Consider the following 14,136-nt stretch of genomic DNA (forward strand, 5'->3'; position numbering starts at 1 on the left):
ATGTATATTTAACTAATGGAATACACGCCCATGGCAAGCTAGCTGCTAAAATTATCATCACCATTGTCACCTCGCCCATCCTCCAAGGAACTCAATGGCATAAAAATGTGGATACCCCTCCCTTTTTCCTTGTAAGAACCTTATGAGGTAGGTGACCCTGTGAACTTTGCAACCCAAGGGTGATTCCTAATGCAAGCATTTCCCAGTCTAGGTCCAATATGTTAATAATTATAGTAGCTGATTTGCTCATCTACCTCTGCTGCATGGCACAGGAGAGAGAGAGATACAGGTTTCTTCTAATGAACTATACATTGAAGGGAACCAGGAAGGGAAGAAGCTATATTGCTTCCAATGGTACCATGGGTGAGCTCACAATTTGCCTTGAATAAGAGTTAAAAGGTGATCTAGTCCTGAAATGACTACTCCTTTAAAATCCAGCGTCTCTGATTCCTGCTTTAAACATTCTCATGGTGAGTCCACTCTCTTGTAAAACATTTTGTTCTACAATCAAATAGACCGTACAATCAATAAATCAAAATGCCCTGTCTTGAAACCAGGTCTATCAACTGGAATAAAACCAAATAAAATAAATTATGGTAACCCTACACATAGCTGAAAATACCTATCAAGTCCCAGTCCCTTCAATCCTTCGTTATAGAGCCTGTCTCTGAGGCTCTCACCATCTCTGCAGCTTACTGCAGGCTCCTCCCACTTTGTGGAATTCAACAAAGTGCTAAAGTTCTAATAACTGAACAAAGCCCTCCACTCAATGTATGATCAAAGCAGAGCACGGCAATTCTTCTCACGATGCGGAAACTACATTGCTGTTAATGTAAACTATAACTGGAAATTGACAGATCACTGGGCAAGCTTCAAACCAGCAATCTTCCTCTTTCTTTCAAAGTCATGTGTTGTAAAACAACATGTCCGTTGGTATTGCCACATGCCTAAAATTTCCCTGCTCCTCCTTCCAGGCTGTTACTTGTGAAGATGGGGAAACATGAAGTGTTTACTATGCATTTCTGGGGAAGGAGAACACTTTTTTGAGACTACCACATGGCTCCTCTAAAACGTTTTAGATTTTTACCCAGAAACCCAAAAGTCTATGTGATCTTCAAGTCCTACAATCAATAGGCTAATGCTCCAAGAGCTGGTTTTGATCTCCCAACTCTAAACCAGCCTTCTAGTACTGAGTACCCCCAAGATATGTTGAGCTACAACTCGCATCATATCCAATTCTGGCAGGTGATACGTAAGAATGATGGCTCAAAACATCTTATAGGATCAAGCTGGAGAAGACTGCTATAAAGGGCCAGGACTAGAAGAGATGAAGAACTACCATCTATCCTACGAAGCTGCACATTCACTCATATTGGAGAGAACCACCAGAGATCGTTCTGGCGTTTTGTGTTCTAATTAGCAGAATCTCTGATGTTTGACAATAAGGACTCAAGTTGACGATGACGGTTTCCACAACTTCTGGAAGTGGTCAGGTTGCTTCATCCATCTATCTCCCTTTGGAAGATTAAGAGGTGACAATAAGAGTAGGGCTTTTTAGGTAATGGTACCCAATCTCCAGAAGATCCTAACTGGAGATGCCCATTTGTATCTACTAAAGGTGCTAAAAATACAGCTTTATTTCCACAGACTTTTAATCTAGATAGTTGAATCTTTTACTAATTTTACAGTTCCAATGCTTTGTTTATGCTACTTCCTGATTATATATTGGAATACAGGACCTGCATCAGAGCTCACACAGAGATCTTGTTGTCTTTTCCTTTTTGAATGGTGACACCAGAGGTTGAAGCTGAGATCTTCTGATTAGAAAGCAGTTGTTCTACCTCTATAGTTCCCATTCAATTCATTATAATCTTTTGCATTTAAACTACTAAGGTAGAAAAATGATTGCAAAGTTTCACTTGGGTATATGTATTATTTGACTCATCTCCAGTCTCATGGACATCCTGGGAATGGAACGCAGCTAACCGGTTGTAACTCAAATGTGCAAGAGCTGTTGAAAGACTTCAGGGCCACAAGCAGAAAGCCCTCCTATCATAACACAACATGAACCTTTTAACTCATGGTAGAGAACCTGTGACTTTCTACATGTTCCTGAACCAAAACTCCCAGCATCCTCTTAATTGTTCGAGCTGGCCAGAACTTCTGGGAGTTGCAGTACAGAAAAACATGAAGAGCTGCAATTTCCCAAGCTTTGTGTTAAGTGAAAATGTCAAGATTGCACCTAGGGGAGACTTCATGTGAAGCAACTATTCTACCAGTGAGATGAAGTCCCATTCAGTAAGTCTTTGTCCCATACTGCTAGAGGAATCCTTCACCGAACCCAAAGTGGAAACAACTTGGGCCAACAGGAAAAACTCTGCAAAGCAGCAGAAGCCGTTATCCACAGGCAGGGAGGCTGAGCCATGCAGAAATGCTGCACAAAGAGCCAGGCAAGCACATGAATTGTATATGCTTGTACTGTACACGTTTTCCATGGCGTTGGCTGAATTCACCATCTTGTTCCTTATTTTTTATTTATTCTTTATCTATCTTGTTTTTCTTTATTCATATTGTATTTTATTTTGCCCAGAGCCATTCTGGAGTTGGGCAGTGACTAAACCAAGTGAATTAACTTGAATCAAATCAAATTAACTGTCTTTGTACACTATGCAAAGACGACTTCTGAAACATATGCACCACTGAATGAGAAGTTATCACGTACTAGGATGCATGATCAGTTGAAACATTTCTCCCCTGCCTTTTTAAAAATTTGTTTTGTTCTCTCTAATCTTCTTTCCAGCCTCCCTCTATATTTTCCATTTTCTTGTTTGCCTTCTGGAAATTCTCTTTCTGATTATCCTTTGGAGGACCATCAGATATCAAGTCAGACTTTGAGCTCCATGTAGCTCCATACAAACCATGGACCTTCTCCTCAAAACCTTTCCTTCAGAGCATATTCTAAATATATGACAGGCACTATTGTGTAGTGGACAGGGTGTCAGACTATAACCAGGGGAGATCAAAATGTTAATGGCTGCACTATTCCTGAAACTGATCAGATGGCCTTGGAGAAGGCACTACCTCAGACTTGCTATGAGAATAAAGTAGAGTTGGGAGGAGAAACATGTATGTCACCTCAAGTTCCTTGGGGAAAAACAGAGTCCCTAATCCCAACATCCTCACCAACTAATAGTGGCACCCTCTGAAACTTGCATTTAAACAGAATTGTGCCTGTTCAAACAATGCACAGTTACCACATATCAGATAAAAAGGAGACACAATTCAGCTAACTTTGCTACAAAAACAGTGCAAGCAAATTACGTTAAATCTTTCCTGGACAGGAAAAGCCTGACCAGAGTTTGGAATCTGGTACACTAAATTAACTTTGAAGGTCATTTGGAAATTGAAACAGGCCCGAAATTAGGGATGTAAAATCCTGGAAGGAAAATATCATTTTTCCTTTGGTCTTTATAACGCTATACAAAAAGGAAGTTGCGAAACCAACTGGGTCTGGCTTAACACAACTGCAATTAGCTCCCCATCTTATTTTCATACAGAATTCAAAAAGCGGATGTTATTTAAAAAAAAAAATAGAAAAGCTTCAGAAATCAGCATCTCTTAAGAAGTCCCACAAGATCTTTCGAAATACTTTTATCTTGCCTGATCTTTTGAGGGATGCTACAGCAGTGAATCTTCTGCATCAACAGGTAGTCGGAGGAGAGTTAGGGATGGAGAATCAGTGCCCCTCCAGGCACAATGAATTCCAACTTAGCTCTGACTTGCATGACCAATTATCATGAATGACAGAAGTTATACTTCAAGGTTCGGAAGGCAACACGTTCTCCACCTTAGGACTAGGTGGCCTCTATGGCTGTTTCTAACTAACAGCTAACAGCCATGGCTTCTGTAACTATCTGTCTTAATGACGTTCTTGTGCAATGGGACCCAAAAGGGGAAATTAGCCTCTGAAATCAAATCCTGAAGGAAGGAACCCACCCAGTGGGAGGGGCCTAAAAGACACTTGAGTCCCAGTGAGGAGAGCCATTAGGGTTTCCCAGCTTTGGCTGGCAGGAGGCCTTCCACCAATCAGAGAGCCCAGCCTAGATAAGAAGGGGAAACTGAGAGATTTCAGCAGAAAAGGTGAACAAGGGAGGAAGAGAGAGAGAACCATCCAAAAGATGAAAAAGAGACCAAGCCCAGAGGGAGAGGGTCCAGCAGGGAGGTGTGGGAGGAGAAGGGATTGCACTGAGAGCGAGGAGACAGCAAAGGAACTGTTTTCTGGCGGGAAAAAAAAGTGGGACAACATATAGACCACCCTGGAAGCTATGATATGCACAAGGAGACCTGTTGGATGAGGGAGTGTCACTGACTCAAGGTGGCTTTGAAATTTTCACTTGGTGAGAGTTAATTAAGCTGTTCAAAGTTATCATTATGAAAACAACCTGCAATGTCATTGGATACATTTCTTCCTCCCCCTCTGATTTTCTTTTCCTGGGAAACAACAAACATCCCCCAGTTTGGCCCTCCTATGCCTACATAGAGGCATCTACAGTGCCATGTTGGTTGGCAAAGAGACTGGGATTTGAAGGGAAGAGACCCATCAAGCTCCCCCAGATCATGCCAGGTTCCAACCAGCCAGGCAAAGGTCCCTCTGGACCCCCAAGAGAGAAGAGGGGGAGACGCATTGCTACACATGATTTATTCAAGACGTGCAATTGGTTTACAGATCACATTGCTTACAGGCCACAATAATTGGGTTCTGACTCCACCTTAAGTCATAACCAAAAAATTCACATTATAATTTAGTACAATGCATGAATCTAGTCTGTGTTTATGGCTAATTGCCTCTGATTGGGAGGAAATAGCCAAATGGCACCCCAGGACTGGAATTCTATCCTTAGATCTGCCTGGTGCTGTTTGGCATCTTTGGAGCAACAGGTAAAAATTGGTCTGCTGTCAGCTAATTACATCTTTACGGTAATTTTAAAAAATTGTTTACACTATTTTAATTGCCTCATAAGCCATACTAAGAATCTACTGGGACTGAAAAGCAAGCTATAAAATTTGAGGAGATTTTTAAACAGTAATCATGTTTCCATAGGAGCTGCTGAGAAACAGAACGGGTGGATGTTGGTATCTTCCTCACAGTACGTTTACAAGATAATAAATAGAAATAAACAAATAAATTTAAAGTTAGAAAATAGAGCACGTAAATAAGAGCTGAGAGATGATGTCCTGGCTGAGATCACCCAGTAAGTGCTACAACTAATGGGCAACGGAACCCAAGTCAAGCCAATATATTATGTTGGCTCAAGTCCAAGGATCGTAGCAGAATCACTGAGAATCTTCATCTACAAAATCCCGATTTGTACTTCAGAAGTCTACATTGGATCGTAAGCATGAGGGCTGGTTTGCACATTATTAAAACATCTAGTAGATGTAGAAGAGAGGCGGTCTGCCTTTCACCATTTTTCCAAAAGACTCAACCCTCATACACCAAAAAACTGAGAAAATGAACCAGAACCTTGCCACTTTATAGAGGTTTCTCATTTGAAAAGAGAACACTTGATGGAATTCTTGAGTTATATGCTTAACCTTCTTGCTAATAAATATTACGAATCAAAACTCCTGAGAGACTTGATCTTTGGATTACTTCTTTCCGGTCTGGATGGCTACAAGACAAGTCTAACAAAAAAGCTGATTTCCCGAGGCACTGTAACAAATCTTGGGTTCTAGGACACATATCAGTACTATTTGGAAATCTGGTGCTGATACGGAAAAAGGAGCTGCCTCTGAAATGCCACTGATGCACATCATGTGGCAACTTTCCTTTATTCGCTGCTATCCACGAAATCACGCCCCAAACTGACAAGGGCCACTGTTGATCTCCAAAAAAGCAAGCAACCACTTTCTCCTGTGTTTATTTTTCCCTACTGTGTGCAATTTCAGGGAAAGTACCTCTCTGACTTAATATCAAAACTTGCTCCATCATCAATTTTCTAAGCCAATATCTCAAACCCATGTGGAGCTTTTCATCATGGACTGTGAAAAGCTAGGGGCTCATTCTGCCTAACTTCAACACCTGGTTTCTCCCATTAAATAGAAGCCAGGTTGAGACAAGTCAGCTCTCAGCCGAAGCAGGCTATAAAATGGTTATCTGGAGAGCCATAGGGGATTGTCAGTGCTCACATGATGTGAAATGTGTAGCTGAGGCTCTGAGTATTTACTGTATTGTTAACATTCACCAAGTTTTGGACATTCTCCATAACATATGTAAAACAATTTTTTTTAAAAAAAAGCATTTCATAAAGACTCTGCAAAAACTCACTCTATACTCAAGTGTCTTTACATGGTTTTAAATTGTCCAGGGCTCCTTTCTTTTCCAAACTCTGCATTTATTTATATCACATCTTGGCAGGTAAACTCTAGTCCTCCACATGTCACAGGACTTCAGCTTCCACCCAAGTCAATCAGCATACTGAATGGTTCAGCTGTCCTTAAATCTGGAGATCTGAAAACTGCCCACTTCTAGGACATAAAGTTAATTCCCAGAGGGCCAATCTTTATGAAGGCAAAATGAAACTACCCCACCATAGTAGAGGTTAACATCAGGGTCAGAGAATCCTAACAACTGTACAACTAAAGAGAGAGAGGAGGGAAAAAAACCTAGTAAGACCATTCAATCCAGTTGAAGCTTCATGCTTGGTAACCACAGAATAAAGCTTCCTACAAAGGGACAGAAAACCAAGGAAGAGCATGTAATGTCACAACACCAAAAAGAGCATGGTTGGTTGGCTAACTGGCTAGAATACGGAACATTGCAACATTTTATTGCAGATCCCACTTGCGCTGTCGTTAACATGCATGACACTTAACAAAATGCTGAGAGTCTAAAAGATAGTAGAACTATTACATTTGTTTGGTGCAACATAACCCAAAGGGCATCATAATCCAAGGCACCCATTACTGTAAGTTGAAAATAAGTCCCCCATCCCATATTAGATACTATACAAATCAATGATGAATAAACAAAACAATATGGCTAGAAGGAGGAAACAAAACTTCCCCTCAAATGGGCAATACAAAAGCATCTTCTGAAATGGCTATCACCCTTCCACCCAAACTAGGAAGCTGAAATTTTGAACCAAAGCATTTCTGATTTCTAAAAAGCAGTGAAAGATTTATCACTTGCGTATCTTTCTCCATCCTTCACAGTTGGGAAAGATAGTATTAATGGTCTTTCTACCCTATCTAAAAACCTGCCATTTCAAACAAATGTAACTATCAGGTGTATATTTTGGGGGAAGTTTACAAAGTGGGACACTGAACAGTGATAACTGGACAGTCAAAATAAGAGGCACAATTTTTCTGTTCTAATAGAGTTCGGCAGTTCAGGCCAGGGCTGCCATTCCTCCTTGTACCTTCCAAATAGCCTAAGATTTGAGCAGCTTTTGCTTGTTAGAATATGGCATTCAACATGTAATTACAACAGCCAAGGTTAACCCAGAAGGGTTTCCCCACCCTGTAGCCAAGTACAAAATGGCACATAGGCATATTTATTTCATGTACAGACACTAACTTTGTTGGCCAATGACTCTTGCTTTAATGGGAGTAGGCCAGAATTGTCCATTACATTTTTGGGCGGGGGGGATGAAAGCTAACTTAGGGGGTGTGGAGTTGGCTGCCTGGGTCACACGGCTCTATCGTAAGGAATGCAGAGATACTCATGTATAATGGTTTGGGGGTGAATTGCAACTACTCCTATCCTATCCCCAAGCTCCTGCCCATCTCATTCTACCTAATGGTAGGGCTGGCCTAGGAATGATCCCAATTGTCATTGTGCCCTATTGCCATTGCCTTCTGCACCTAGATACTCAAGTGAGGGTTTCTTGGTTCACTTTACAACCTTTGCCTTTTCCCTGTGAATATATGTGGGTATGGAGGGTGTTGCTCCTGCTTTAGAATAAATATAAAACATGACTTATTTGCCTTTTGTTTTTTCACATTTATCAAGTGGAAGAAAAAACATAATTGTTTCTAAGAGGACAGGAGGAAAGAGAGTAGTACAGGTGGGGGGTCTGCACTGCAAAAACATAGGGATGGCCATCACTATAGCTGAGAATATTCTTCTGCTCAAAAGAATAAAGCTAGGTGGTTACCAGGGTGGAAAGCTCTGGAAAAAATTCAGGAAAATGACCTGTCCTTATGGTATACACTCATCATAGCCGGTAAAAAAAAAAAAAAAATCTTTACAGATTTTTGGAGCTGTTTCAAAAAACCTGCAAAACCTGTTTGATCAGTTGAATAGCAGGAGGACAGCCTGTGAAACCAAGCCCCTCTTAAGCCATGTTTTACTCTCTTTTTGAAAAGATAAAAATAAAAAAGCACTATTGTTCATGCCCAAACTTTGAACTCCAGCTCACCAAAGGTATACAAAGAGTGACAGAAGAATAAATAGATTCAGCTATCACCCTAAACCATGATGTGAATTGTTTAATTTAGATTGTATATATCCAGCTCCTGATGTTTGTAAATCATGGCTTATGGCTCTAGCTCATGTGTGAAGCTACTGAGACTTATTCAACAACCACAGCTAAAGCAAAATAGCAGTGAATGTGATATGTGAGCTCAGCGTTATATCAGCCTTCCTGCAGTATTGAATTCCAGCTCTCATAAACCATGATCACTCCGCTGAGGATGATGGGAGGTGATGCACTGGAATGGGAAAGAGCAAAAATGTGGCCTTTGGACCTGACCGGGTTAAGGTAGATAGAAAGAACTGCCTTTTGTGTTAGGTGTTTCTATCAGCCCCCAGATATCAGGAAACCTTGCCTGTTGGTTCATCTGAATATAACAACTTTGTAAGTCTCCAGTAAAAAAATGGGAAAACATTCCATTTGGCATCGGTGACATTCCCATGCCACCTCTTAATGGCCTGGTTCTAGGCTTCATGTTCTACCTTTCCTCCTTTTTAGGTGTGCAAATCCAGCTGACCAGGCCTGGGAACTCTTCTTACTGCTTCCCAAGAGCTGATGTTGTGTAAAGCGGAGAGTGGAGAAAGGTAGTGTGCATGTAGGAATGTGGGGGGAATCTAATACTTGGGATGGGGGGGGGAGTTGGGGGGGCTCAGAGATGGCCCTGCACATAAGAACTGGAGGGGCCTTTCTAAAAAACCAAAACAAAAAAGCTGCTTTCTGGGACAAAGCCATTTGAGCTTTGGGGGGGGGGGCGCTCCTGAGGACATCCAAACCGTTCACTGCCCAGATCTTACGAGTTCGAAGACTTTCGTTATGTCTGGTCCCCCCAGCGCTGGAGCTGGGGAGAGGGGATTGGGGAAAGGGGCGATCCGGGGAGGTAGGGATCCCCTCGGAATGCGCCGCTCCCCACCGGCGGGAGAGCGGAGAAACCCGCCGGACTCCTGCCCTGAGAGGGCTCCGGGGGAGGCAGAGGGCTGGGGCTGAGGGTCGCGGAGACTTTCATCTCTCCGTCCCCTCCCCGCTTATGCAACGCGCGAGAGGGGAGTCGAGTCCGCGCGGCGGCGGCGGCGGCGGCGGCGGGGTTGGGTCGCGCGGGGCGCCCCTTCTGCGTTTCGATGGTAACAGGTGCATGTCGCGGCAGCCGGAGAGCCGGGCTTGCCCACCCCGCCGCCTCCCCAGCCAGGGGCGGCCGGGCGGGCGGCCAGGCAGAGACCGCTCCTGCCCTGCCGTGCCTGCCCTGCCCACCCGCGCCTTCACTCACCACCATGGCGCCGCGAGCCCGCTGTGCCGCGCCGGCGGCAGCCCGAGCCAGTCCCGGGCCGAGCGGAGACAATAGGGGAGGGCGCAGCGCAGCCGCCCGGCTCCGGCGACGCCACCCGATCCTCTCCGGCCCGGCCCCTCGGATGCTGGTCCGTCCTCCTTCCTGCTCTCCAGCGGGGACGCTCCAGCCGGCCCGCGAGCGAGGCAACCGGGCGAGCGGAGGCGAGGCGAGGCGGCGAGGCGAGGCGGCGTGGGATGGCGCACTCGTTCCTTCGCTCGCTCGCTCGCTCGCTCGCGGGCGGGCGGGCGGGCGGGCGGGGGCGGGCTCAGCCTTTGGAGAAAGAGCGGAGGAGGCGGCGGCGGTGGCGGCGTAGCGGGGATCGATCGGTCGCTTGCAACAAAAGGGGGTGCGAGCCGAGGCCACGAGAAGGGCGGCGGGGCCGGAGGGGGCGATGCAGACAGTCCCCTCCCCCTGCAACACCAGCCCTTGCTTAGTGGAATCGCGCTCCAGGGGGTTAAAAATAATAAGTATATATCTACGGATAGATGTATATTAAATATAAAAACAAAAGGGGCACCCGGCGAAGCAGCTGGAAGGGGCTGCACAAAGGGGCTTCTGTTAGCTCAGCCGACAACTCTGTAACACCCCCCCCCCCGCTCCCAGGAGCAGCCTTGAGCAATTTCCCACCCCGAGCGTTCATTATATGCACGCTTTCTCTATCGCGCGGTCTCCCCCCCCCCCCGCCACCAAGAGTGGAGGCACCGATATTTGCCATCCCCTCGCTCCATTCGCGCTGGTGCCGCCCTCCCTGCCCTGTGCAAGAGAAGGAAGAACACAGAAGCCCAGCGCCTGGAGAGAATTCACTTTCCTCCTCCCTTTTGGCACATAAAAATATTTATTCTCTCTCACACAGCCCAGTGGTTGCAAATCAGCCACCTCCCTTTTCTAGGGCTGGTAGTGGCTGAATTAGGAAAGAGCTGGTGTTGCTCAGCATAAAGATATCACCTGGATGGAGACAGGCCCTGCTCAGAATATGCCCTGTTCTACCCCCCATTCCCCCCCCCCACACACATGCAAAATCTTTATTTTTCTAGGCTCCCAAACCAAGCCAAGCCTGTATCATTACCTAGTAATAAGGAAAAGGATTCACAGATACCAAACAGAGGCACAGAAGCCCCTGCACGCACACATACACACACTTAGCACTCTCCAGATGTGAGCACACTTAACTCCCAAAAGCCTAATGGCCACGCTGGGTAGAGATTATGGGGATCAAAGTCCAATACCTCTGGAATTCAGAAAGGGGGGTGGGAGGAAAGCTGGATTGAAAAACTTTCCTTCCTAACTACTAAAGGAACAGGAGGGAACAGGCCAACTGGGACCGAGCTGCCGATTTTAACCCAACTCCTTGCCTGCCTTCTCTTGTACACAACAAATATATCCTATAAAGGTTAGGAGGACCATCACTCTTACAGATGCTCAGAAGATGGGTTTTCCAAATCTTTAATATTCATGAACAGATGTTTTGTGCATTGATGTAATCCTGCCCTTACACAAGCTGACATGGTTCTGTCATCACAAATGGGTCAACCCAAGGTAGACTGATGTAGAGGAATTTCAGTGCCTAATGGAATAAGTTATTCCTCAATGCGCATGTCCCAGCTGTATTGTCTGAAGCATGAATCCTCCCAGGTAGCCCACATGGAGGTCAATGCAGACTGGTGCTGACACAGCACCTAGTCCAGACAGGATGCCCTGAGGGAGCCCTATTAATCAGCAACCTCTCCAAATGCTTCTGATGCAGCCAGTGCAAAGTAACAGTGTTCACAACACATGCTGAACCAGCTCAAGTATGAGCTTAGTTTTGCATTGCAAAACTAAGCATGATCAGTTTTAACTTCTATTAGTTGGATTGTGGCTTAGCATGTTGTATAAAACCAAGCTATTTGGTTACTTTATGGTTGATTCAGAAAATGGGTTAATTCCAGAACCAGGATAAGGGTGTTATGTGAATCAAGCTGAAGCGGAAACTGTTGTAACCATTTTGGGCCTGTTTATCTGCAGACTCAAGGCTTTTACAGAAATTTGGTTGCTGGTGGACTGGCAAATTAGTTCCCAGATTTGTTTCAAGTTTAGTAAAGTTTGGAGCAACCATGTTAATAATGTAAGAAATCTATCACAGCAAATCAAGGCCCCTTAGTACAGTATTTTGCTACGAAGGCCAAGCAGATGCTGATGAGAAACTCAAAGGCAGATCCTGCCTTTAACTGTCCTTTCTACTTTTATTTGCCATCAACTCTGAAGCTGGCAATTCTGCATAGCCATCCTGTAATCCCCATTCATCTATCTCTCCTACGTTAATTTCTCTAGACGTTTTTTTCCCCAACCAAAAATAGTCTCGATTCATATCACAGCATTACATTCAGTGCAGATAGCCAGAAAATTATCAAGCCCTGCTCTGAAATGCCCCCAACCCCTACCCCAAGGAGCCAACAGAATTTCTTGCTGTCTCAGAAGATCTGTCTTACTATTATTTATATTCTCTAGATCAGGGTTCCTCAACCTTGGCAACTTTAAGACCTGCGGACTTCAACCTTGCTGCCTGGGGAATTCTGAGAGTTGAAGTCCAGACGTCTTAAAGTTGCCAAGATTGAGAAACCCTGCTCTAGATTATCAAAATTGCACTTCCAGAATTTCATCTGTGGGATACACATGAACGACTCTTTGTTCCTATAGCTAATGCATTGGAACCAGGTTTGGAAAAGTGAATCCTGCCTCTCTGGGTTCTTTTAATGCTCTCACATGGTCAATCAATTTCTCCTATCAAAGCTATTTTCCAGATTCTCTATATCCAATTACAAACTGCTTGGTTTGCAAAAGGACAATGATAAGAAATCAAACCTTTTCCAGCAATTGTCATTTATTCCCAGCAAGAATGTGTATTTTTCCAAAGGTCCTGGTCTATAATTCATCCTGTAGTAGTTGATTCTATAAATTGACATTTGGCACGTTGTAGGTGATGCGAGTGGCTTGAATATTCGCACATACAGAAAGGCAAAACAGGGCACAGCTGAAACACACATTTCAGCCCGCTTCTTCCTTCCTCCAAAATCCACTTGATAGTGAAGGGATCCTTCTGCAGGAAGGCAATGTAGTCTAGGAGCATTGAGAGATTTAAGTTCAAGTCCCCACTTGAACACAGTCAAATGGGTGGTGTTGATCAGCCGATACAGAGAGCATGGGAATGGCCTTGAAGGACAGGAGGAAGAGCTGCTACCAAGGCAACAGTCAGATAAGTGGTGCTTGAGCCCGTTCCAAGAAACTAACTTGAGAAAATGTCTCAGACCAGCCTCTTCCTGGTTCACATGGAATAAAGTGAGGGATGGAGGAGGCACATTTAGACTTGCGAGGTTCTGTTACTAGAATTGTTCCAATAAAAATAGTCCTGACCTATATGGCACTGGTTTCTTAGTCTGGTCTACCTTATTCAGCTGATAGCCACTCTATTCAGCTGAACCTATCTCACAGAATTATTGTGGGGATAAAACAAAGAGAAGCCACTACAGACCTTGAGCACTCAAGAGAAAAGGCAGGGTATAAATGTATGTTAATTCCAGTATGGTATAACTCTTAAAATGTTGTTCAGGTCCTTCCTCAGCCATGGAAACTACCTGGTGGACTTTGGGCCAGCTCCTCTCTCAAACCAACTTACTTCATAAGGCTGCTATGGGGGAAAATGGGAAGTGTCTACGTTATGTACTCTTTGAACCCCTGATCACTGGGCTGTAAATCTAACAAATAAATAGGTAAAGTAGGCAGATATATGAACAAACTTGGTAGAAGTGCTAGAGCCATCCTTGTCTATTCTTATTCTGACTGCACAGAAGAGTTGTGTATACTTACATCTGTATGTACTGTATGTGTGTACATTTATGTTATGTGTGCATACATGTACATCAGAGACTGCCATTCTCTTCCAGTACCAATCAAGAAGTACTTCCGCTTTGATTAGAAAGAAGTTGGAGTTGGGGGGAGTAAAGAATGGTACCATTCTGAAAGACAGGCAAAGCTTTTCCATCCACATTAATTTCTACATGTGGAATCTCAAAGAAAATCTTTGCCTGAAAAAACCCACAGCCAGCATTGTGTTCCTCCCCACTGCAACATCTGTCTCATCCACAAGAAAAAGACGAGGCTTAACCTCTGTGCAAACACCTAGGGAACGTTAGTGGATCTCTGCATGGAAACTACTCCCACAACAGCCCCTTGAGTAACAACTTACAGATAGGGATTTGCCAGCTCAATCAGATTTTCAAAAGTCCAATCTTACCGAATTAACAAAATATGAGGGAGGTTAGCATGGTCAGTAACATCACCTTTTTAGAAATAAACCAACAC

The 14,136-nt window shown here is 44.2% G+C and overlaps 1 protein-coding gene across 1 annotated transcript in view; it reads right to left on the minus strand.

Annotated features, from left to right (window-relative positions):
• The window catches only part of ARHGAP33 (Rho GTPase activating protein 33), a 35,307-nt gene extending 25,306 nt beyond the window's left edge, over positions 1-10,001 (minus strand). Inside the window, exon 1 of the mRNA XM_088140019.1 lies at positions 9,739-10,001. Coding sequence (XP_087996145.1) covers positions 9,739-9,744 — 6 coding nt within the window. The 5' untranslated portion in view covers positions 9,745-10,001. The remainder of the gene's footprint in view (positions 1-9,738) is intronic.
• Between the last annotated feature and the right edge of the window lie 4,135 nt (positions 10,002-14,136).

The sequence above is a fragment of the Python bivittatus genome, unplaced genomic scaffold, assembly GCF_059951505.1.
Source record: "Python bivittatus isolate LINGU-HERP-01145 unplaced genomic scaffold, Pbiv_v1 ctg000310_np1212, whole genome shotgun sequence".
NCBI lineage: Eukaryota > Metazoa > Chordata > Lepidosauria > Squamata > Pythonidae > Python > Python bivittatus.